Below are 26,964 nucleotides of genomic sequence, written 5' to 3' on the forward strand. Positions count from 1 at the left end.
TGTAAAGGTCACAGAAGTCCCCTCCTTCAGGGTAACTTATGTTCTTTTTACTGGCATTATTTCAGGCTTGCATTTCTTCTGCAAATAACAGAAAATGTTAATTAAGTTCCTTAGGAATGTAACATATCCTGTTGCCTTAAGCTAGGGCTGCTTTTCAAAAGTGAAAACATGTGGGGGTCAGCATGATGGGCCTACTTTAAAGAATTATTCCCTTAACCTCATGTTCCCACCACTAATGTCTGTCTGTTCCCTATCAGTCTTTGGTATATTCCTAGGAGTTGCACTGCCGAATCACATAGTAACTCTTAGGTTTAGGTTTAACTTTTGAGGAACTTCTCAAAGTCACTGTATCTTTATATTCCCATCAGAAATGTTTGAAGTTTACACTTTTTCCACATTCTTACCAATACTTATTTTTGTCTGTCTTTTTGATTATAGTTGTTTTTGTGGGCTTGAAGTGGTATGTCATTGTGGTTTTGATTTGCATTACCCTAATGACCTATGATGTTGAGCATATTTTCATTTGCTCTTTTGACATTTGTATATCTTTGAGAAAATGTTAATTAATTAAGATCCTTTGCCCTCTTATTATGTTAACTATTGGGATTGGGGTTTTTATTACAGAGATGTAAGAGTTCTTTCTATATACATACTATATATGTGTAAAAATATTATATACATATATATATATATATATATATATATATATATGTATATATGATGCTATTACCTAATGAAGTTTGCAATTTCAGTGAGATCTTTTTACTTTTTTGTGGGGGGCAGTCCTAGGGATTGAACCTAGGGCCCTAGTACATGCTAGGCAAGCTGTTTATCACTGAGCTATATACCCCAGCTCTCCTTCATTTTCTTCTTCTTCTTTTTTTTTTTTTTTTGTGGTGCTGGGGATTGAACCCAGAGCCTTGTGCATGCAAGGCAAGCACTCTACCAACTGAGCTATATCCCCAGCCTTTCTTCACTTTCTTGATAGTGTCTTAGCAATATGAAGTTTTTAGTTTTGAGAAATTCCAATTATTCTAATTTTTTTAGTAATGTTTTGAAGTTTTTAGTGTACAGTCTTGTACTTGTTTGCCAAGTGTTTTCCTAAGTATTTTGCTCTTTTTGATGCTGTTGTAAATTGGTTTCTCAGTTCTATTTTTGGATTGTTCATTGCTAGTGTATGGGAATATAACTGATTTTTGCATACCGATCTTGTATCCTGCATCCTTGCTGAACTTGTTTGCATTAGCTCTAATATTTTTTGTGGAATACTTAGGATTTTCTATATACATGTCATCTTTAAATAGAGATAATTTTACTTCATTTCTTTCCTATCAGGTTTTTCTTTTGTTGCCTAATTGGTGTAGCTGGAATCCCATCCCAATGTTGAACAGAATTGGTGACAAGAGACATTTTTGTGTTTTTCCTAATCCTGGGGGAGAGCTTTGAATCTTTGACCATTTAGTATGATGTTAGCTGTGGGTTCTTCATAGTTACCCTTTATCATGGAGGAAATTTGCCTTTAAGTTTATTGAGTGTTTTTATTATGAAAGGATGTTGGATTTTGTCAGTTCCTCTTTTTGCAAAGATTGAGATGATCATGTGGCTTTTTAAAAATTTTGTTAATTGATATATTTGGTTGATCTTTGTATGCTGAGCCAACATTGCATGTTAGAGATATGTATCCCTTTGATGATTTATGTTGTCTTTTGGGGGGATTTTTACATTCATATTAATAAGGTATGTTTGTAGTTTTTGTTTCTTGTGACTCATTTGGTTTTGGTGTCAGGGTAATATTGGCCTTATAGACTGAGTTAAAAAGTGTCCCCTCCTCTTCTATATTTTGGAAGGGTTTATAAAGAATCAGTGTTATCTCTTTCAATATTTGATATATTCCATGGTGAATCCTTCTGGGCATGAGAATGTCATTGTGAGAAGATTATTGATTACTAGTTGAATTTCTTTATTTGTTATATATTCAGACTTATAGATACTTGTAGATATAAATAATAGATTTGTTATCTACTATATTCAGATTTTTCTGTCTTCCTATGCCATTTATTACAATTTGTGTCTTTCTAGAAATCTGTCCATTTCATTATCTAATTTTTGCATACACTTGTTCATAGTATTCCTAATAGTTTTTTATTTTGTAAGGTAAGTAGTGGTGTCCTGATTGAAGTCAGGTTAAACCTATCTACCTACTTAAACACACTTAAAACATCATTTCTTTATGATGAAAACATTCAAAATCCTTTCTTCTAACTTTTTAAAAAAGATACATTATTGAAGTCATCTTTCATTTCTTTTTTGTACCAGAGATTGCACCCAGGGGCACTTAACCACTGAGCCACACCCTCAGCCCCTTTGTGTATTTTTTTTTTTTTTAGCATTCTGAAATTTAATGTTGAATGGCAAAAGTCAGACCAAAAAATAATATTTTATATAGATCCATTTGTATAAAGATCTTTTGTGTATTTTATTTAGAGAAGGGGTCTTGCTGAGTTGCTAAGTGCCTTGATAAATTGCTGAGGCTGGCTTTGAACTCATGATCCTCTTGCCTCAGCCTCTCAAATTGCTGTGATTAAAGGCCTGCACCACCATACCCAGCTTCATCTTTCATTTCTGATTTTATTAATTCAAATCTTTTTTTCTTGGTCCATATAGCTAAAGATTTGTCAATTTTGTTAATAATTTTGAAGACCAGTTTTTAGTTTCATTAATTTTTCTGTGTTGCATTAATTTCCACTTCACCTTTGTTGTTTTCTTCCTTCTCCTTGCTTTGGTAATAGTTTGTTCTCATTTTTCTAATTTCTTAAGGTGGAAGTCTAGTTTATTCCTTTGAAACATTTTACAGTTATAAATTTTTCTCTCAACACTGCTTTCTCTGTCATAAATTTGTTTTGCTTTGTTTTTGGTACAGAAATTAAACCCAGGACCTTGCTTATGCTAAGCACTTACTCTACCACTGAGCCGTATAAGTTTTTCTACATATTGTTTTCATTTTCAGTTATTTTAGAGCATTTTCTAATTTCCCTTGTGGATTCTTCTTTGACCCACTGGTTATTCAGCAGTTTGTTGTTTACCACTTATTTGTGAATTTTCACCGTTTTCTTCTGTTATTGATTTCTAATTTTATTACTTTGTATGATTTCATTACTTTTACATTGATCAAGATTTTGTCAAATGGCCCAACATAAAAGTCTGTCTTGGAGACTGTTCCTTGTGTACCTGTGGAAAAATCTGTGTTCTGTTAGACTTCATTGGTTTATAGTGTTGTTCAGGTCCTCCATTTTCTTGTAGATCTTCAGTCTAGTTCAGTTCATTGTTGAAAGTGTGGTATTGACATCTCATATATAATATTATTGAATTGTCTGTTTTTTCTTCAGTTTTGTCAATTTTTATCTCATATTCAATGTATATATTTCTAATTGTTTTATCTTTTTTGTGTATTGACCTTTTATTATTAAAATGGCCCTGTCTCTTATCAATTTTTATCTTAAAGTATATTTTGTCTGACATTATCATAACTGTCCCAGCTATCTTTATTCTGTTTCATGGTATATCTTTACAGACTTTATTTTAAACTTCTTTTAATCTTTGACTTAAAGTGTGTTTCTTGTAGACAGCATATAGATTAAAAAAAAAAAATCCATTCTGTTAATGTCTGCTTTTGATTGGAATTTTCAGGCCAGTTATATTTAATGTAATTACTGTTAACTTAAAATTTATGTTTTCCATTTTGTTGTTTTTTATGCCTTCTATCTTTTTGATCCTTTATATTTCCATCACTGCTGCCTTTTTTGGTTAAAATGTTATTTTGTAGTGTACCATTTGAATTCCCTCTTTGTTTTTCTTATTTGTTTCTTTTTTTTTTTTTGGTGGTACTAGGGATCAAACTGAGGGCCTCACACATGCTTTGCAAGCTTTCTACCACTACTGTACCCTCAGCCTTGTTTCTTTGAGTTAACTTGCTAGCAGTTATCCTGGAGATTACAGCTAACTACTTAATTTATAACAATCTAATTCAGATTATACCAATTCAGTTTTAATAGAATATACATACTTTGCTTCTATGTAAACCTGTTCTTTCTGTCCTTTGGCTGCTATAGTCATGTTTTTGTACATTATGTGATCTTTTACACAGATTTGTAATCACTGTTCTGTGCAGTTGACTTATAAATCAGATAAAAGGAAAAAAAGATTACAAAGAATATTTACACTGTCTTTTATATTTATTTACATAATTGCCTTTATTGGTGCTCTTTAATTTCTTAATGTGGCTTAAATTTTTTTGTCTAGTGTCCTTGTTTTAGTCCAAAGTATTCTCTTTAATATTTCTTTTTTCTCTTTTTTTCTTCCTCCCTTCTTTTCTTCCTTCCTTCCTTCCTTCCTTCCTTCCTTCCTTCTTCCTCCCTCCCTCCCTCCCTCCCTTTCTTTTCTTTTTTTTTTTTGAGTGGTACTGGGGATAGAAACCAGGACTTGGTGCATGTGAGGGGTGTTCTACCATTGAGCTAAATCCCCAACCTTTTTAAAAATTTTATGTTGAAACAAGAGTCTCAGTAAGTTGCTCAAGCTGGTTTTGAACTTGTGATCCTCCTCCCTCAGCCTCTCAAGTGGCTGGGGTTAGAGGTATGTGCCACTGCATCTAGCTTAGTATTTCTTGATATTGATGAACTCAGTTTTTGCTTCTCTGTGAATGTCTTCATTTCTTCCTCATTTTTGATGAATAGTTTTGCTGGCTATAAAATCCTTGGTTTGTAGTCTTTTCTCACTTAGCATGTTAAATATTCCATCCCACTGCCTTCTGGTCCTATGCTATTAATGTGAGAAATCAGCTCTATTAATCTTGTTTAGGATCCCATTTGTATAATGAGTTTTTTCTCAGACTGGATGATTTCAGCAATCTGTCTTCATTGTCCTGATTCTTTCACCTGTGTGTTCAAATCTGCTATTGAATTCCTCTAGTGAATTTTTCATGTGTTATACTTTTAAACTTCCAAGTTTCGATTTGGTTCTCTTATATTATTTTTATCTTTTTTATTGCTATACAGTAGTATAGCATTTTTACTTTCCATAATTTTAGTTACCCATGGTCAACTTTGGCCTGAAAGTATTAAATGGAAATTTCAGAAATAAACAATTCTTAAGTTTTAAATTACATGTCATTCTGAGTATTGTGATGAAATCTCACATCTTCCTGCCCCATTTTGAACCATTACATCATCACTCCCAGGATTTGAAATATCCTTTCATCCAGCATACCCATCCAATATTTGCTGTCTACCTGTACTCATATAGTATCTGTCTTGTTTGTAAGATTGACTATTGCAGTATGTTGGTGCTTATTTTATCTAATAATGACCCCAAATTGGAGAGTAGTGATGCAAAGGAGTTAGCGGGGCATAAAACACAGAAGGATAGAGAAACTGTGATACTGTGTGGCAATGCTGCTGGACATATAGGAATAGCCATAATACATATTGGATTAGGTGCTATCTGTAGTCTTGAGCATCCACTTGGGATCTGGGATATGTATCTTTTATTGTTATTTTATTTTTTACTGTATGGCAAGATGATATCCTTGTGTTACTTTAATTCTTGGAATATGTTTAAAATAACTGCTTTAGGGCTGGGGATGTGGCTCAGCCATGCGACCAGCACGCTAGCTTCATACTAGAGGTTCTAAGCATAGAAGTTAACTAGTGAGATCAAAATAAACACACATAAACTCAATTTACCTTTTTCTTTGACCAGGTCTGAAATGGCTCCCCCTCTGGCTCCTGCCTCTAGCCACCGGTGGGGTAGTGAGGTTTACACAAGAGACTAGCAGGAGAGAGAGAAGCAGGGCACACCAGAGAGTGGCCTTTTATTGGGGAACAAGAAAATCAGGGGAAAATTCCATCCAATGAAGGTTGAAGGGGACAGCATTCCAAGGTCAGGGTCAGTGATTGGTCTCAGGGTCAATAATCAGTCACACCCCTACACGGATGGGCTCTCGCACCTAAAAAGGGTGGGATTAGTTCTGACACAGCTTGGCTGGAATGCCTCACACCCAATCAGGGAGGTGCCCAATCACGTGAAGAACATGTGTCTGAGCTGTAGAGCACTTGCTTAGCATGTGCAAGGCCCTGGATTCAATCATCAGCACCACAAAAATAAATAAATAAAATAACTGCTTTAAAGCCTTTGTTTACTGAGTTTCCTCAGATACAGGTTTCAATTGATTAATTCCCTTCACCGTCTGGTTTTGGGGCCATACTAAATTGTTCCTTTCCATATCTTAAAATTTTAACTAATCCTGTAAAGTCCATATTTTTTTTCATGTGGCTGCTGAAGTTTAGCTTAGTGGTCAGCTAATGACTGGGCTGAGATTTCCTTAAATGACTAGAACCAGTAACTCCCAGTCTCTGTCAAGGGACTATGTGTGATATAGGAACATACTTTCAACACTTAGCCAGGCAGTTGACAACTCTTCCTTCACATTTAGATCCTGTTTGCACTGAGCCTCAAGGTCAATTAGGATCAAGAACTTAGGGCCTTCTAAGGTGTTTCCTGAGCTTATGTGTGGCCCTGGGCATGAATGTGGCTTGCTAGATTCCCAGGCTGTCACTGAGCTTTTTAAAGCCCCATGGCCTTCCCATTGACTTTTTTTTACTATGAAGAATTTTTGTTCGCCTTATTGTTGTCCCTGGCTTGTCCCCTGCCTAAGGAACATCAATCTTATTGCTTATAATTATTTTTGACAAATATTTTCATGGATGAAGATGTGTGCAAGACATTTGAACTGGGAGCTCAGAGGTTTGACCAAATAAAGTGTTCCTAGGACTGCCAGGCTGCTGGTTTCACACTAATGCCATGTTTTGGGGGGAGGGGGATAGGATAAGAATAGAACACCTTAAAACACCTCAAAACTCACTGTTCTTATAGAGATTTGGTTGTTTTTCTTGAATAAATGCTCCCTCAGATTGCTGAAAGCTAATTTCCAGGATTCTGACAATTGATTCTGATGATTTTTGCCTTTTTCTTGACATCTTGTTGGGGGAGATACTTTTTGGAATTCCTTTCTCTGTAATTTTTGCTGATGATGCTCAGGCTATTTCTTTTGAGATTCCCTGTTATTTTTGCTGATGATGCTCAGGCTATTTCTTTTGAGAAGACATGTTTATTATAATTCCTCTTCTTTTGTATGTAACCAATTTTTACTGTTTAGTTTTGTATGTTTTAACTGATGTTCTCAAGAGTTGTTTTCAGTTGTGTTCTGAAATCGCACCATGATCTGACCCATGTGCACTTTTCTTTACCTCTTGGGCTGAACTCTAGACTATTCATTATTTCCTTGATGCTTTCCTTCCCACTGTTTCTTTTTTCTCTTTCTGGTTGCCATATCCAGAGGATGTGGGGCTTCTTGAAGTCATCGTTGATTTTTCATATCTTTTTTTCCTCCTGTTTTTTAACTTTTCTTCTATGAGATTTTTATGACTTTAAATTCCCAGCCCTTCTATTGAATTTTTATTTTTATTATCTTGTTATATATATTTAAGAATTATTATTTTTATTATTCTTTTTCATAGTATTATATTTTAGTTTTCTTGTATTGCCCTGAGGATATAAATTTTAGTTTTTTAAAAAAATTGATTTGCCTGTACTCTCTTGTCTTTCCTCTTTCTTTTTATCTATTTATCTTTCTTGGCTGTTCTTTAATAAGGCAAAGCACAAATAAATAAGTACATAGTGAATCATTTTGCTCTAAAAATAATATGAATGTGTGTCACTTTTTTTGTAACCCAGATGATAATGTTTCTTTTGTTGTTGTTAGTAGTGTCAGCTACTTGCCCACTGAAGTTTATTTGGTTCAGAATAAATCCGTCTGCCTTCTGTGTTGGTGCTTATAATATACTGTGGCATGATGTTTCTTGTTCCTTTTCTTGCTTATGTTCGTTGTGCTTTAGCACGCTAGTCTATGGCGGCCTCCCATTGGTTGAGGTCCTCCCATCACCATATGGATACAGGTTCACTGAGTTCTTAGGCACTCAGCAGAGATTCTTTCTGTGCTGGTAGACAGACTTTGCTTAGGGACTCTGTTCATTTAATGTAAAGAAATGTGTGTAATCACCCAGCAATTCCACTCCTACATATGAAGCCCAAAGGATTGAAAACAAGTATTTAAGCAAAAACTTATATGTGAATGTTCATAATATCACTATTTATAATAGTCAAAAGCTGAAAACAACCCTAAGATTCATCAACTAAGGAATAGGTAAGGATTGGGGAGTACTTTCTAGCCACGTGGAAGGTCCTGGGTTTGATCTTTAGCAATACAAAATAAATAAATAAATAAATAAACAAAAATAAAAATAGAACAAATAGTTCAACAAAGCTGGGTATAGTGGCACATGCCTGTAAATCCCGATTACTTGGAAGGCTCAGGTAGAAGGATTCCATGTTTGAGGCCAGCCTGGGCCAACTTAGCCAGACTCTGTCTCAAAATTTAAAAAGGGATGGGGATGTATCTCATTGTTAGAGCACTTGTCTAGCATACATGAGGAGGCTATAAGTTTGATCCTTAGTATCATGCACACACACAAAACTGGTAAACTAAATGTGGTATATAAACTATATGTGATAGAATATCATTTGGCAGTAAAAGGAATGAAGTATTGATATATGTTGTAAGATAGATGTTATCACATTAAAAACACTATGCTAAGTGAAAGAAACCAGCTGCAAAAGGCCAAATTATGAGGCACATTTATATGGAATATTCAGAACAGACAAATACATAGGGATAGAAAATAGATTAGTGATTGGCCAGGGGTATGTTAGAAACACTGAGGTACTACAAGAAATCAAACACGTCTCGAAAGTGGGTGGACAAGGCAAACTTCACTTCTGCCAGAAAGGCACACTAAGGAACCTGGCTAGCAAGCACCCCTAGATGGGTGGTGCGCCTGCTTGTATCCCTAACCCAACACTCCCCCTTGCCTGATAGAAGAGCTAAGGGTTATAATCTACATCATTAGCCAGTTTTAAAATTGGGGTGGGCAAAGGGAAGGGCTATAGTTAAAATGGCTACAATTGGATATTACATCCCGATTAAGGTTAAATACTATATTCTGAAAATGGACCACTGAACTTTCTATTTCTCACAGGTGTGATAGCTAAGGGATCTAGGGTTTCTTCCTGAGGTGATGAAAATAACCTAATATTGACTGTGGTAGGAGTTGGACTTTAAGAACCATCGAAATGTATACTTTAAATGAGTAAATTACATGGTATGTAATTTATATCTCAGTCACACTTTTTAAAATAAAATAGAAAGTATTATTAGGGTCTTGAAATGATGGTTCTGGAAGCCACTGTAGAAACCTGCCTGTATTAGGCTCTGCCTCCATACTTTGCTCTTCCTCCTCACATCTAGGGTCGTTTGAGTTCATCTCCTCTCACAGTCTCTCTGTATGTTAAGTGATCACTGTAACTTTCTTCAGTACAGCTTCATCCCCTTTACTTACCCTGGATTTTCAAAGTTAAGGCCTAGGCTTTGTTTTGTTTTGTTTTCTATTCTTTTAACAACAACTTATTCATATTATTGACATTTTCCATCTTTTATCCATCTAAAAATCTTATGGATAAGTTGTTTTTTTCTGTCTTATAACCCTAGCTATTCTTTCAGATTTTGTGTGTGGTCTATACTAAATAATATGAGTTTTAGTCACGTGTTTTTTCTCTTATGTCTTCTTTTTTTTTAAGCCATATGTCTTTTCAATTAAAATGTACATGTCTTGATTCATTCACTGCTGGTGATTTTACAAACTTGACAGTGTAAAGGCTGTTGGCTAAGAGACTGCAGGAGTTCTGACATGTACAGGGCTAGAAAATGCCCTGGCTTAGAGCTGTCATCAAGTCAATAGTGGTTTCTTTCCTCTGGGCTTGAAATTCACATGAATTAGCCCAGGGAGCCCAGTGTTATGGAGAACAGGAAGTTAGAGATGGCAGCTCTTGGTAAGATTACATTGAAAAGTGGTGATTTTTGTTCACTGGAGAGAAAAACTTCCAAAATAATTGGCAAGTTTTTCATCATCAGCCTTCCTATTGGGTCACTTACCTCTTTCATTGTCCCTTTCTTGACAAAGGCTTAATTTACATTCTAGATGTTTCTTCTCCAAATTATTTATTATTATTATTATTTTATTTTATTTTACTTTGTGATATGAGGGATTGAACCCAGGGACACTACCACTGAGCTACATCCCCAGCCCATTTCCAGTCTTATTTTGAGACAGGGTCTCACTAAGTTGCCCAGGCTGGCCTCAAACTCGGAATCCTCTTTCCTTAGTCTTGTGAGTAGCTAGGATTGCAGGTGTGTACTTTTAAAGTTCCTGTGGCTTAGTTTGCCCCTTTCCCCACTTGGAAATGCTGCTTGTCACAATCCACTGTCCTTAATGCTCAGCTCCTGTGGTGCTGTCAGGCAGCTGACAGCTTGTTTTTTACCTGCCACATTGTTGCAGTCTCTCTGACCAGAGGTTAATTAAGGAAAAGCAGGAAATATTTATTCAAGTCTACCTTTTTATCTTAATGTCTATTCTAATATGTTGTTTACTTACTTAATATTTACAGAACACCAACATTCCTTACTTATGTTACCAGAAAATATGCAGCAGAACATTGCATTAAAGCACAAATAAAACAAATTAATGGACTTCTGAAAATACCCAGAGCTCTCTGTTCATCTTACTAAAATAAGTCACTTTACAAGACTTTGAATTCATAGCCAAGAACAATTTCAACCATAATGCTATAAACAAGTTCTTAATAAAATCTTTATCTACTTTTATACTATAATTAGTTTTAGATATATTAGAGGTAGATCTTCAAATGATATTTCAAATCAGATTTTATTTTATTTTACTTAAAGATTAAAATAGGGCTGTAAAGTGCTTATCTAGCTTGTTCAAGGCCCTGGGTTTGATTCCTAGCATCACAAAATAAAATAGAATTAAATTAAATTAAAATAGCTATATAATTTCTATTTTAAAATAGTATCCGCATACTGTAAAGATTTTAAATGATTGAAAACTGAACTAGAACTCAACTAAACTTTATAAATATATTAATTATATACATATGTTAAAAGCTTATTTGTACATTAACATGGTAGGTAATAGAATCAATTCTAATTTTGTGACAAAGGAAAGTAGCCATAGTAGATTAAAATATAATCTGTACTGCAGCTGAGAAAATGAGTCCATATTAACTGTAAAGGAAAACAGTAAAAATAATGTGTAAATAACTTACTCAGTTCAGTCTATGATGTGATTATTTGAGTTGAAAATGACATATGAATAATATAAAGACCCATGTACCTTACAACTCACCAGAAAATTATCCAGTGTCCTGTTTTATAAAACTGCTTTTAGATGTGACCACAATGAGGTACTTTTGTTTTTTTCCCTATAAAATGAAAATTGTACTTTTAAAAAAATATAATAAAAGTAATCATGAAAAAAATTCAGAATTAAAAACAAAAAAGAAGAAAATCAACTTCTCCAAAGCAAAGATTATATATAATTTTAGGCCTTTGTTATGAAATAAGTTTTACAAAATTTAGATTTATTATTACTATTTCCTATCTTGCTCGTTGCTGCCTAACAATATTCTGTAGACTTCTCTCATGCCAGTACAACTAGTTATATGGAACATTTAGATGGCTATTTTAGAATGTTCTTTACTTAACTAATCCTCTCTTTAGGTTGCTGTCCAGTCTTAGCTACTCGAAGCTGTGATGGATGTTCTCATACTTTTCTGTTTATTTTCTTAGGATGAATTTCTGGAAGTGTCATTGTTGGATTAAAGTGTACTTGCATTTCTAATTTGATCCTAGTTATTCTACTGCCTACCAGAAAGGAATAACAACTTGATTGTTAATTCAGGATGGGTTTAGCTTGTGCCCAATTCTGATAGTGAGACTTCAGGAAATATGTACAACCACAGTGATGAATTATATATTAGAATTTCACATAGTAGAGAAGTTGTTATGTTAGCTACACCATGAGGGAAATGCTGTTTGCAGCTTGGACTATGTGGTATTCATTTTCAAAAGCAGTAGTCTTCTACCAGCAGTTAAACTGTGACACTGTGTCTGTGTTGTTATTTTGCTGTTGATGAGACTTGGTCATAGAGAATGATCCTTTCTTATCTTAGATGAGTGACCGAGGAGGTGGTGTTCCTTTGAGGAAAATTGACAGACTCTTCAACTACATGTATTCAACTGCACCCCGGCCTCGTGTGGAGACTTCCCGCGCAGCGCCCCTGGTATGTGACCCAGAAATGAATGAAATGTAGTTTTGTGAATTGCCTCTGGCAGCCTCTGACTGCTGGATAAACCAGTTAAACAAATGGTATAGGGTGCTCCACAGGGAAGAAGGGGAGCTCTTAAAACAAACACCTTTCTCTAAATTTGAACAGACAGTCTTCTGGAATACTGATTTTTTTTTTTAAATTGAAATTGATGAAGGACAGATTATTATTTTGAAGTTCTTGTTGCCAGGCTTGATAGTAATATAATAGCAGATTTCTATATGATAAACCATATTTTGATATACTATTTCTAATGTGAAAAATAAATTACTGGTTTTAATAGTATTTGATCAACAGATTTAATCTGTAATGTTGATTTTTTTCCTCAAATATCTATAATTAAAAAGAGCTCATATTCTAGACTTAAAAATAAGACTGAAATTCTGATCTGTTTAATCACCAGTGTGATAGGCCTAAATTATAATTATTTTAATGCTGTTTTTATTGATCTTAGGCCCCCAAAACAGCACTTTGCCAAATATTCTGTAATTCTAGAAGAATTCTCTTATCCCAGGCTTTGACACATCTCTGGCATATATATTAGCATCAGGCTGTAATGTATAAGAAGGACCTATTTTAGACCTTTCCTAGGAAATTACCAGAAGGACTTAATTCTAATAGTTTTACTTGTTACACAGCAGATATTCTGTGACTATATAGTAAAATAGTTTGCATCTTGCCAAATTGAAATGATCTTAAGGAACTTGCTTCTCCACCTGAGATGTTGCTCCCATATATCAAGTGTCAAATGTAGACGATAAACAGATGTCCTAGAATTCTAACTTGAAGAAGGAAGTAGGCAGATATTGTAGAATTTCTGTGGAGCATGGCATAGTGAATAGGTGCAGACTCTGGTTCCTGACTTCTTGGGTCCACTTCTGGAACCAATTATCGTATCAGCCAGGATCCCAACAGCAGAGACATGTAGCTCACTCATTATGATAATTCACAGAAGGATTATTTACAAGGAAACTGGGTTCCTGTACATCCTAACCACAGCCCAGAAGTGTGACCTTTTGGGAACCATTTATTGAACTTATAATGCCCAGTTTTCCCAGCTTGAAAATGGAGTTAATTGTGAGATTAAGTGAATTAATATATGTAAAAAATGCTTTCTATAGTGCCTGGCACATAATAAATAACATGCAAGTATTGGTTCATGATTTATGTGGATTTTTTTGGAAATGGGAGGCTTGACAAAGGGCAGACGTCCCTCTGTGTCTCTGCAGCCTTGGACAGGCAAGACTGTTTATTAGACTCTTATGGAGCCTCCCTCCTGCTGCCTTCATACTTTGTCATGGACCCAATCAGCAAGCATGGGGTAGGGGTGGGGGGTGCTAGCTGGAGAAAGGTTGTCGTATAAACACGGGTAACGTTCTTGTTCACTGATTTTGGAGAGCTTCCTCCACAGGAATGCCTGCTAGTGGGCATTTGCATGGACAGAACAACTTCATACCATAAGCCCATTCAGGGAACTGATAAGCTGCCAGGCCAGCTTATCAGTTAAGAATTTTGTTCTTTCTGAGTCCATGACAAGCCAGCCAGCCAGCCTTTTTGCCCCTGACCATGCTGTTGGGATTTCTGTCTTTCAGGCCCTCTCTTACTTCCATAAGGGTTACAGTGCAGGGCAGCCCACTATGGACTGGTACAAGCATACTGCTTAGATCCATCAGGGCTAGGCCCATGCTGGTTTTCTTCTCTTAACTGTTCATGAGAGACACCCCATGAATCCTCAGGTGTAATCAGTGGAGAAGCAGTGATAAAGTGGGTCAGGTACCCTAGGAGCCTAAGCTATCTACTGGTGTGTTTTCTTGGGGCCACTTCTGGAACCAATTATCATATCAGCCAGGATCCCAATAGCAGAGACATGTAGCTCACTCATGATAATTCACAGAAGGATTATTTACAAGGAAGCGGGTTCCTATACATCCTAACTCATGCTTATATGATTAGTCTCTTTGTAAATAGGCCTTCTTTATTATAAAACTGTCACCACTGTGGATCAAAAGAACTGAAAGATGCAGTTAGCAGAACCCAGAAGTGGGGAGAGTTGCAGAGCCTCTCTTGACTCTGGAGGAGAAGCATCCTACCCAAGGCCCCTCACACGGAAGGAACCAGGGAAAGGAATACCCTTCCTTTTCTCCCTCAGACCCCCTGCTGGGTTTCCCAGTGACAGGACTTTCTGGAAGCAAAGGGCACAGGCCTCCATTGACATAATCTCTTTAGGTCAGCCTCCCAGAGCAGAGATAAGTGTGCAAATTTCTAACAGTTCTGGTTAGAAAAGTCAACTAATAGTTGCTAGAAAATGTAGAAGCCAGAGCCTGAATTTGTTAACAGCACTCTGATTCCTGAGTCCACATAAACTTTTAATTAACACACCCTATGGAATGTCACTGAACATGATATTCAGTAACAAAAACTGTTTTACCTACATCCAAGGATTTTATGTTATATGACAAGAGTTATTAGTAGGATTTATTGGAGGCCAGTACAGATACTGGGAATAGGATGAACAGACACAGAAGTAAACATTGAAATAACATAAGGAGATGTGGTTCTGCTGGATGGGAAAGTGGGAAGCGCATCTCCTTAAGGGCCTTGAAAGCCCTTGTTAGAAGCTTGCCTTTTTATCTCTAAGGCAGTGAGTGGGGATGGTAGGAGGTGAAGTTTTTAAATAAGGAAGTGACCTGTCAGTGAGATTTAAGAAAGTAGACCTATTACAGATGATCTCCAGGTTTAGAATACAGGCTGGAAATTCATGGTGTGGAATCATGAGATATGTCTAGTAAGGCTTTTCTTCTGCTTTTCAAAAGATAATGAGTTTTACGTAGTCTTGCCAAAAGCAGTTTTTGAGTACCCTAGAGGAGCCTAGCAAAGAAAAGCAAATATGATTTTCCAGACCTCCATAAGTCATTTTATAAAAAGAACAACAAGTTTTAAATAACCAGAGGGGATCAGCTAATGTAGTACTCAGCTAAGCTTCAGCTTAATTAATTAATTAATACCTACATACTAACCAATCTGTCAGGTACACGTTCTGCTAGCCCTGGGGTACTCAGTGGTGTTTATTTTAATTAGAAAAGTATTTCAGTATGTGGCTTTCTGAATAGAATTTTGTTTTTCTCATCAAACAGGCCGGTTTTGGTTATGGATTGCCCATATCACGTCTTTATGCACAGTACTTTCAAGGAGACTTAAAGCTGTATTCCTTAGAGGGATATGGGACAGATGCAGTTATTTATATTAAGGTAATAACTATAATCTTCTTGATTTAATATTTCTTTGGAGTTTAAAAAAGGTGCCAACATTTAAATGTAATGAAATTTTATTTTACCTCATGCTGTTAAAGTACAAAAAAACATTTACATGGGATGTCATCCATTTGACAGTTGATCCCCTGGTCTCTGGGGACACAAGCATTCTTATTTGTCACGATCAGGACTGTGCTTGTTAACAGGAAAAAACTGGGTTAAAGGAGGGAAAACTGAAGTTATATGTCACACAGCACTGATTTCAACATATAACCTATTGATCCACCTATCTTTTGACACACTTCCAGGGCCTTTTCTTTGCATAGAGTCTGCAGATTGGAGTGTCACATTGTCTTTCTTGCCAGGCTATACTTTTGGTTCATCGTTTTGGTTTCTTTAAACAAGGAAACAACCAATGGCAGAATCTTTTTGGATTTCTATGCAGTCCTTTAAAGATAGCATCTGACTCCAAGTTGACCAAAATTTTTATGTGCCTTTCCTTCGCAAATCTTTCCAAAGCTTGTATCTTAGTTTTTAAAGACATCCTCCCCTGTTTTTTGCATGTTGTTAATGTAATATTTGATTAAATTTTACAATGACAGATGTAATTGCATAAACAGATTTGGAATAAGCGTTGGCGACTCTTGGTTGAGCATATATTGCTTATCTGGCAGAACAGTAGTGCTTGGCTTACTGGCCTTGGGTGTTAGATGTGCTTATAGAAGTTTCAGTAGATTTTACTGGGGTATGCAGAAGCACAGAGATGCATCACTAGTTAAATAGCACTGAACATGGTGGCTCATGCCTATAATTCCAGTATCTTGGGAAGTGGGAGGCAAGAGGATTGCAAGTTCAAGACCAGTCTCAGCAATTTAGTAAGGCCCTAAGCAATTTGGACCTTGACTCAAAATAAAAATAAAAATAACTGGAAATAAAGCTTAGTAGTAAAGTGCTCCTGGGTTCAATCCCCAGTACAAAACAAAAAAAGCACTGGTTAAGCAGCAGGCTGTTGGTGCCTAATTATTTGGTGATTCTAGTTGCTTTTATGGCCACTAGATGGCACCTATTTTATAGGAAATGCAGAAGAAGTTATGTGAGAAAAATAAACATATAGGTAAAAGGTTTTTAGTTCCATTTTTGGGGAAAAAATAGAAGATAGTAAATCTTACTAAATCATTAAAATCATCAATATCAAAAACCTTAGTTTGCACTCAGGGTGAAATTTCTAGTTCATTATTTTCTACATCTTAAGGGTTGCTGGCACCCTGAATTTGAAATTTTTAAAAAATCCTAACTTGAAGAAAATAGCAAGAATGCCATTTATCTCAGGTTCCAGTGGTTTACATGAAGCTGAAGTAGAACAGTGAATTGATGGTAATGATATAGCAAAACTTTAAATTAAGCATGATGCAGAAATCACATGTGGTGTGATTGAAATTGGTGGCTTTAATGGCAGAAGAAAACACAAGACCAAACCCAGGACGAAGAATTGTTCTTGCAGAAGCCAAAATGCCCTAGACATAGTTTTATATTTATTGATAATGTTATGATAAATTTTTTATTGTACAGTGACTGTACTGAAAAAATATTTCTTCAGTATTAACTAAAATAGATCTCACTAAATCTATGTACATATATTAAAGTACATATTAAGGTATGTGTATCAAGTTTTTTTTGGTTTTGCAGTTAACTGACTTTTTCAAGTAGCCAACTTCTGGTCTGGCTTGTGTTTTGTAAGAAGCATCTACTTGTGTAAAATTTGAATCCAGCAGCTTCCAGGCGACCTTGAAAACAACAGTCTCAATCAATATGCACATTGATTGGTGCCACAGTTTTAGTAAACAACCTGTTTCCAATATGTACACTTTAAAATGTATACATACATAAAGCAAAATATGTGGTGGTATTATGATTAACAGTTGAGTTCTATTGAATTTATAGTAAGTTTTTTGCTGTTCTATGTTTTCTCAACTAATGAGTTCTCAAAAAATGCCAGACTTAAGAGTTTCTGCTTTTTTTTCAGGCTCTGTCAACAGAATCGATTGAGAGACTCCCCGTGTATAACAAAGCTGCCTGGAAGCATTACAACACCAACCATGAAGCTGATGACTGGTGTGTCCCCAGCAGAGAGCCAAAGGACATGACCACGTTCCGCAGTGCCTAAGGGCGCTTGAGACGCTGGGAAAGTCCAGTGTGGTTTTTGTGTTACATTCGGAAGGGATGGTGTTCACAACTACATTATACCAAATACTTCATGTGTCATTTTCACAGTTAACTCATTGGGTAGAATAAATGGAAACTGAATTCCATTTGTGCCTATTAAATCTCCTAAGGATAAAATTATACCTATTTTACACATATATTTTCACAGTTAACTGAACGTATTTTTAAACAGTTATAGTTATGGTCAACTTTCTTCTTATGGTGGACTTCAGAAGTGTGGAAGTCTTGATTTCTCACAGGAAGCTGTGTAGTTTTTTAAAGAAATACTTTACATTTATGTCTACTAGAAACATTTTTTGAATAATATTCATTAGCTGGTTAGTCATCTTTCTGTTATTTGGAGGAGTTCTGCCATTCTTTATTGAGTAGTCACAATAAGATGGTCTTCAAGTTTTTCAGTGCCCAACTATAGGTAAAGCAGAACATAGTTGTCAATGTAGTCACAGCCACCATAGCATCTGCATCCATTGTCTTAGCTCAGAAGTTAATTGATTGTTTTATTATAATGGATTGTAATGACTGGTTCCCTGTGAATCTAAGCCAAGATCAGGGGTAGTATGTCCTGAGTATGCTTAGGATTAATGTAAGGAAAATTTTTATATTAAAAACAAAACTAGCAGGTACTAAAATTATAGAAAATAAATTGAGGGTAAAGCAGTGAGTCCCCAAAACTGAACTAATTAGTTGTTGAGATTACCTGGGGGAGCTTTTTGAAAACAGTAGAGTTTTTCTGGGTCCTATTCCACACATATTGAATCAGAACCTCTAGGGCTGGAGCCCAGGGATCACACACTTCCAGATGAGTCTGATGCCTGGCCTGTTTAGAACCACTCTTTCAGGGTGAGTAGTGGTGATGCTAGATTTGCTAAAGTAACAGATCTTTAGATTTGGGTTTCCACTTATTTGAAGGTCAGATTTCTAGACTTTAGGAGAGACATTGAATCTCAGGTCTGGTGTAGTTAGGAGTATGATGAGACACAGAAGAGAAGGACTGTAGGAGAATAGTCAGGTAACCAGTGGGTTACCTTGTTTTTAGTTTGTTTAAGTGATTACAAAAAATATGTATATTTTCTAAAATCCAGATTTTGAGGAAAATCAGTTTGGGCTTCTTACAGCAATCCATTGCATTTGTGTGGTAATTTGTAATTTACAAATGCTTCATTATAACTTTATTGGTCTTTAAACGAAGAGCTGTAGTGCAGGTGTTATCATCCTGGTTTTCACTCACAGTGATTCAGAATCACACAGAATTAGAACCAGAGCCCAAGTTGTCCCCATGGATCGCCCCATTGGTGGGTCCAGGAGTCTTTGAAGTTTGTATCTCACCTTCTTTTAAGGGAACAAGGAAATACATTGAACATAAATTTTGAAGTAAAAATTTAAATATTTAAGCATAGCTTCATTACTTAAATGGAGAGTGTTTATTATCTGCAGAGTATATTGAGTTGAAACACCTCATTCTTAAAAGGATTATGTGAGATTGACAATTCTACATGTCTTATACATGTGTCAAATTATCACATTATGTCCTATAAATATGAATGATGTTTTTTAAAAAGCCAAGTCACACAGCACAAAATAGACTTTCTTGAACCTGTCAGAAACTAATTACATAAATTTGTGGATTGGGAGGGGTGTTAAAGGGCAGTTAGTCCAGTGCCCTCATTTAAAAGATGAGGGTCCTGAGACCCAGAGGACTTGTCTTTGTCAGGATTTAGCTAATCTGACCAAATATTGGAAAAATAGATACCTTACCTAATCTACTGTTCTTTAATCAAGGGTTTTATAAGAAGCAATAGGATGTGTTAATGCATGACGTATTACAGTTTTTTAGCTTTAAATTAATTTTTTCTTGTAATGAATATTTTAGAATCCTTTGAATTAAAATATTCACTTTCTTTCCTAAATGAGACATTTGTACAACTAACATAAACTTGATATTTTTACTTCGGAAATATTTTTCCCTTCCCCACGAAAATTAGTTTTTCTCTATTTAAGAGCTAAGAAATTGTGTTTTCAAAGGAAAGTGAAATTACTTTCCTTTTGCTTCTTTTAAAGGTACACAGCTTTTTTACTGTTATTGTGGTAATAGACAGAAAATTGCATACAAAAAATATTTTGGGAGAGTTTTTTTCCTAGTTGGTTTTAAATCATTGAGCTACCTGAAAGGTTTTTAGATTCTTAAAATGAGCTATTTTGTCTACCAGCATTAATGTTATGCAGCGTGGATATAAAAATATATTGAAGGTCAGGAAGTAGATACAAAGTAATTTTTATAACCTGGGCAGTTAATGAATGTGCCAACAGTTTTTAGGATGAGATAACAGAACTATTCTGCCCTCTACTTAATATCCTGGCAGGCTTTTGATGTCTTCATACCTAATAGTGATCTCTTCCTGTACTGTGAGGTTTTTACATAAAAATATTTAAGTGAAAGTCTACCATATTATTTTACACAATGTTTTCTGTGTGGTGATAAACTGAAAACATGGATCAACTCTTATTTTGGAAATAAACTGAGTTAATTTAGATTTTTAAAAATATAATCATGTCTTTTAAATAGGGTTCTCTTCCATGGAGGCTCAATATTCTGTAAACATTTAAAAAAATCATAGTGAAGTGGCTTGTACTAAATCTCACTATTTTCAATAGGAGAACTATTGGAATTTAGATTTCCAGTGTATATTGTCATGGAGAAAGTAAGAGAAGTGTGTCTGGTTTGAGTTTTTTTAGATTTTTCATTATCCAAACTTACCACAGGTGACTGACTTATTGCTTAAATGGAGATCTGTTGTGTGATTTTGAAAGCTACAAATAAATTTGAAATTTGAATAACTTTCACAGTGTAAGTAATTATAGGAAAGGTCTTAATTTAACCAGCACTACCTTGTACTTATACCAGTTGAATATCAGAACTAAACTTCCTAGTCAAAGACAGATCCTATTCCTCATTGATAGAATATAGGAACCACGATTTCTCTTCAATGTTGAAACCAGTAAGTTCCATAATGGAACTCCAGAGAGGAAACAATTAGTTTTATGGTCTCACTGTGGTTTTGTGAATGGCTAATCAGAGGAAACCAAGTCAGTCAACCAATTTCAGTTTATACCTTTAATTGTACATAATGTGAAGCTTCAAAAGATGGATAATCAGGGTTGAGTTAAGTGGTTGGCAAGCACTGCTTTTGCTGGAGGAACTTTTCATCATGTATGATTAACTTCAGGCTTTAGGAATTAATTTTCTTACAGTCAGATCCCATACACTTGAAAAATAATATGATTAATGACATGTGAAGGATTTTTTTGCATGTAGGAACACACCACTAGTTTGCTTAGTTCTGGCATTCCTTTTTATTTTTTTCCTGGTGCTTAAGGTTGAACCCCAGGCCTTATGCATGCTATGCAAAGCACTCTACACTGAGCTACATCCCTGCCCTAGTTCTGGCATTCTGAAACTATTGTGTCATTTATCCAATTTATATGTTTGAAAAGAAGAATTAAATATACTACCTACTTTTTTCTGGAATCTTCACATTTCTTCAGCAGTTATTAACTATAGGTTTTTAAGACCAGAAGGCAAAATTGCCAGTTTTGGATGCAAAACTTTAATTTACCCTTTTTGTTAACTTGAAAAGGCTGTTAGGGAATAGCGACGGCTAGTTTTTACTTTTTTAAGTCAAACATTCTTGAGCAAAAATATACTGGTTTTGCTCCAGTAAGGTAAACTCCCATGTGAGAGTTGTCTTCCTTCAGGAATTATTTTCTGAGAGTCCAGAAGCACACTGCCTGTAGTTGTCACAGAGAATATTGTCAGAAATTTTGTAGTTGTGATTGGAATGTTGCTAATTACAATTAATTAAAACTACTGAAAAGTCCTTTTAGGAAACAGCTTATGAGTCCAGGACATTTGTAAAGTTTAACTCAGGTTTCTTAGATTTCTCATCATGGGATTGCCATTACAGAACTGTCTAAAAATCCAATTACCAAGCCAGGAGTGGTGATGCATGCCTGTAATCCCAGTGGCTTGGGAGGCTGAGGCGGGAGGATTGTGAGCTCAAAGCCAGCTTCAGCAATTTAAGGAGGCCCTAAACAACTCAGTGAGACTCTGTCTCTAAATAAAATACAAAAAAAAAAAAAAAGGATGGGGATATGGCTCAGTGGTTGAGTGCAGCTGGGTTCAATTCCTGGTGCAAAAAAAAAAAAGTGACCAATTACAGTACTGTATGAAAATATTTGTATGAAATTATGTGTCTAAAACTTTACTTCAAAAATGATTCTTCTGTAATCATACTCTATGGTTCGTCTGTAATTGTGAAATACAGTAGGAGAGGAGAATAATCATTTTTATATTTACAGTATGAAAACATCTGATTTAATATGAATCATTTCTTTTTATCTTTTTACTATCTGTATGTCTAATGCCCACTGTACAGTAGGCACTTATAGTTGTAAATCTGGCAAATGCATAATGATAATTTAACATTGTGTCCATTCTCAAAATGATATTTTAAGCAAAAGTGAATCAGCATGGATAATAACCAACATAAGGAAATGTAGTGAAAGGATAAAATATAGACTAAAGAGAACTTGGAGGTGTAGCAAAATAGCACTACTAAAGCTGTGGGTATATTTTAAAGTACAAAGAAATGAGGAAGCAAACAGTCCCCATGACGGGCCAGGAGAAGCCACAGCCGAAGCAGCAAGGAGCTGGTGATGCCCCTTGAGCTTTGTGAGCTTCATCAGAAGGATATTTCAGACAAAGTCCTAACAAGGAAAGAAAAAAGACCCAAGTGAACAGTATTTAGATTTTTTTTTAAAGAGACACAATTATAAATACAGATTTTAAATAATTGTGAGAATACTATAAAACTTGTTAACAAAGTTTTTTGGAAGTATAAGAAAAAGAAATGGATCCATTTCTAGAAAAACCAGTGTTACCAAAGTTCAGCTAAGATCTTGGCAGTCTAAAACAACCAAAAGCCAGTAAGAAAATGGAATTAGTAATCACAATTCCACCTCATCAAAAGAAAGTTTAAAGGGCAAATTCTGGAAAAATATCAGTGAACAGATAATTTCTGTCATGTAGAAGTTCTTAGGGAATAGAAAGGCAAGGAAGCCACCTAACCATTAGCCATAAATCTAAAATGGAACAAGGACAGAATGAAAAATTAATTTATAGACCAATCTCATTTATGAACATATATGGAAAAATTGCCGATAAAATGTTGGTGCATTGAGTGTAATAGTCTATAAGAAATAATGTGTCATGCACCAAGGCAGGTACTTCCCAGGGATGCAAGGATGTTTCAGTATCTAAAAATTGTATAACTTATCATGCTTCAGATTAAAGTAGAAAATCATGATCACCTCAATGAAGACAGTAAATTCAGTATTTATTATTATGAGAATGGTTTAGTTGTAATTACAAGTGCTTCACTCACACAGGTCTCTGTTGGGCATTACAGTAAGCTTTAAATAGTGTTGGCCAAACGTAAGGCAGATGTACTGGAATTGTCTGATTGGTTCGGGTCCATTACATCTTTGCCATAGAAAGTTGGATTAGCACTATGTCAGCAAATGACCAACATTTGATTTCAATTCAGAAAGTCAGGACAGTGCTGTGTGTGAATGCTATGACAAGGACACTTGGAGCTTCCAGAGATGATTCTTAAGTGATAACGGAAAACATCCAAATGGGAGCTTCTCTGTCTTTGAAGGGGGAACCTAGTGGTGCTTGATCAAGTACCTTTAAATCAAGGTAAAAAACAGCTTTTATTCCTTTTCAGTGTAAACATTGGACCTTTGTCTCTAAAGAAGTCGTGTGCAAATAACAATGTTCCAGTCAATGTGACCCCAAAAGATGATATAACCTGGAGACACTGTAGTCATCTTAGTCAATCTGATAAAATCACCTAGTCTCATTTCTTAGAATCATTTCCATTGTTAAGCCATGCATGACTGTATCATATTAAACCCAATCTAAAATTTTATTTACTGTAAGGGTGTGTCAATTGAGCACACAAGTAAAAACATTCTTGTCATACCCATCTTAAAATAGTGCTGAGAAGGCCATGGGGGGGAGGGGGACAAAAGTGCTCAGGTCACAGAAGATTATTTCAGGAACTGCTCTGCCAGGATCATCCAGAAAAACAGCCTGCCTTATCTTTAAGACTATATATGTTTTTTTCTTAGCAACTGTCCACAGAACTTCCATCTATGAACTTAAGACTAAATTTACATGGTAAATGCTACTGTCCCCCAATCAGAGCTCACCAGATCAACCAAGCACTGAAAGTCCCAATGTGCTTTCTTCATAACTGGATTTTTCTGTCCTAAGGAAATCCCCAACTTTTACTTTTAACTCTGGATCTACCAGAGGACTCTCCAGCCTGTGCATGTCTACTGAACTGTAATCCTACTCTTCATTCTCAAATAAAAGTTAATTTACTGGAGATTCTTCTCTGCATTTCTGTTTGGCATTGACAAAAGGAAATAAGATTGTATTCTTTTTTCAATTATTTTTTCTCAGCACTAAGTGAACTGAATTTGATTAATTGTGATCTAAGTATTGCTGCTGCCGGTGCAGAGATGCCTACTACACTAGATTCTGAACAATGCCCCCTCCCCCCAAAAAAAAAAAAAAATCAAAGGAAACATCCCTGGATATAAAGTTTATAAAATGGGCAGTGTGTTTTGTTAGATGCTCATCTTTATTGGCAGGACTATCCTGCTGTTTGTATTGGCACATTGCCCCAAAAGTAAACTGAATTATCCATTAACAAATTTGAGTAGGCCCTATGCTAACCTCAGTCTCCTGATGCTGAGTAAAAGTCATGATAAGCACTCACTTTTAATTTGCAGCTTTCAACTGAATTATTTCTTATTTGTCTATGTCCTTTGCTGTGAAATATTTAATGTATTATTTTAGGTTTACGCTATTCAGAAGTGGCTCTGCTAGATTTGTCTTTTCCAAGTCACGTCTGTTGTGTCATTGGAGAAACCAACAGGTATCCAATGTGTTTAGAAACCTCCATCCATGACACCCCCTTCAAATCTCTGAGCACAGGGCCCATAAGGCTCTCCCTTGTATGCAGTTTTTGTAGTGTGATGTCTTCCTTCTGGAGAAGTTTTTTTCCTGAGGTTATTAGTCTGTGAGTTACCTCATAATCATGTTTATTGCTTATTCAGTTTCTATCATCTGTGTAATCAATTCCCTGTATCAACTTCCCTCTACTTGAAATTCTTTTTTTTTTTTTTTTTCTTTTTTCTTTTTTTTTTTTTATTGGTTGTTCACAACATTACAAAGCTCTTTTTTTTTGATTTATTTATTTTTTTAATTGGTCGTTCATAACATTACATAGTTCTTAATACATCATATTACACGGTTTGATTCAAGTGGATTATGAACTCCCGCTTTTACCCCGTATACAAATTGCTGTATCACATCAGTTACCCTTCCATTGATTGACATATTGCCTTTCTAGTGTCTGATGTATTCTGCTGTCTGTCCTATTGTCTACTATCCCTCCCCTCCCCTCCCCTCCCCTTTTCTCTCTCTACCCCTTCTACTGTAAATCATGTCTTCCATTTGTATTCTCTTGACTTACCCCTCCTTACCTCTTATATGACATTTTGTATAACCCTGAGGATCGCCTTCCATTTCCATGCAATTTCCCTTCTCACTCCCTTTCCCTCCCACCTCTCATCCCTGTTTACTGTAAATATTCTTCTCAAGCTTACTTGAAATTCTTAACCCGTTTTCCTTCTTGGACCCTGAGTAAAACAGGTTGCCATAAAAATAGCAAGCACAGGCTGGGGGCAACTCAGTGGAGAGTGCATGCTTAGCATGTGCAAGGTCCACCCGCAGCACGCGCACACACAAGGCAAACATATATAAAGCATTATTTTCATAGCAGAGGAAGATTTTATTTTTTTTAGACTCAGGTATGATTTCAAGTAAAATACTTGGTTGTTGGGCTTGGAATTTAGGTAGCATATAGAGAAAAAAAAAAAACCTGAAATTAGGGTGACAGGTTAAAAAAAAAAAGCCCATCTACACTGCATGCTATGGGTGTAGATTTATGATTAATGAGTTAATAGTCAAATCTTAAACATAAAAACTGCTTTCTATGAATTTTCTCTCAAATTATTAGTAAGATCTTCATTTTTTTTTTGTGTCCCTCTCATTAATGTTTTCCTATTTCCCTTAAAAATAGGGAGGAAGGGCTGAGATTGTGGCTCAGTGGTAGAGTGCTCACCTAGCTCTTGTGAGGCCCTGGGTTCGATCCTCAGCACCACATAAAAATAAATAAATAAAATAAAGATATTGTGTTCAACTACAACTAAAAAATAAATATATTTTAAAAATAAGGAGGAAAATCTCAAAATACCAAAACCGAACCACAATGAAACAATGTGCATAGTCCTTTCACCATTAAAGAAATTTAATTTGTAACTTGAAAACACACACTCACAAAAATTCAGACCCAGTTTCACTAAAGAATTATTACTAGTATCCTGATTCTAAAACCAAAGGAAGTTAAAAAAAAAAAAAAGGAAAGGAAAATTAAAGATCAGTATTTCTCATGAACTTAGATGTAAAAATCCTTAATAAAATATTAAAGAGTCAAATAAAACAATAAATACCTATCATAGCCAAGAGTGCTTTATTCCATACAAGCAGAGCCGGTGGTTTAACATTCAAAAAATATCAATGTAACCTACCATGTGAACAGGCTAAAGAGGAAAAATCATGTGATAGTATGAATTGACAGAGAGAAAGCATTTGACAAAATCCAATTCTATTAAAAATAGCTAGGGGTCCCCACTTGGCAATCAAGTAGGACTGATTCTATTCTATGGCAACTTTTCCCATCCTTGATACTCCCTGATATAAGAATAATGTTTTCTGCATCTCATTTTATGAAGTAATGGGTCAGATTTTAAAAGCAATACATGGATGGAAATTATGTAAATCGAATATAGATTAACTGTATCGTGATTATCAAAACCATAATTTTAAAAGGTGTTTTATCATAGAGAAAAGAATGTTTTTATAAATATATAGTGTAGTTGGAACGTTCACATTTACTTGTATGGCATATATCTTACTGACATAAATTTATAAGCACTATTC

The 26,964-nt window shown here is 35.4% G+C and overlaps 1 protein-coding gene across 2 annotated transcripts in view; it reads left to right on the forward strand.

The window, feature by feature from the left end:
• Positions 1 to 23,911, forward strand: part of Pdk1 (pyruvate dehydrogenase kinase 1) — a 39,378-nt gene extending 15,467 nt beyond the window's left edge. For both annotated transcript variants that reach the window (XM_026389515.2, XM_026389517.2), the window contains 3 exons: positions 12,199 to 12,309; positions 15,489 to 15,602; positions 17,629 to 23,911. In XM_026389515.2, the coding sequence (XP_026245300.1) occupies positions 12,199 to 12,309; positions 15,489 to 15,602; positions 17,629 to 17,769 (366 nt within the window). In that variant the 3' untranslated portion in view covers positions 17,770 to 23,911. The remainder of the gene's footprint in view (positions 1 to 12,198; positions 12,310 to 15,488; positions 15,603 to 17,628) is intronic.
• Positions 23,912 to 26,964: the final 3,053 nt, after the last annotated feature.

Source organism: Urocitellus parryii, chromosome 1, assembly GCF_045843805.1.
Source record: "Urocitellus parryii isolate mUroPar1 chromosome 1, mUroPar1.hap1, whole genome shotgun sequence".
NCBI classification, from domain to species: domain Eukaryota; kingdom Metazoa; phylum Chordata; class Mammalia; order Rodentia; family Sciuridae; genus Urocitellus; species Urocitellus parryii.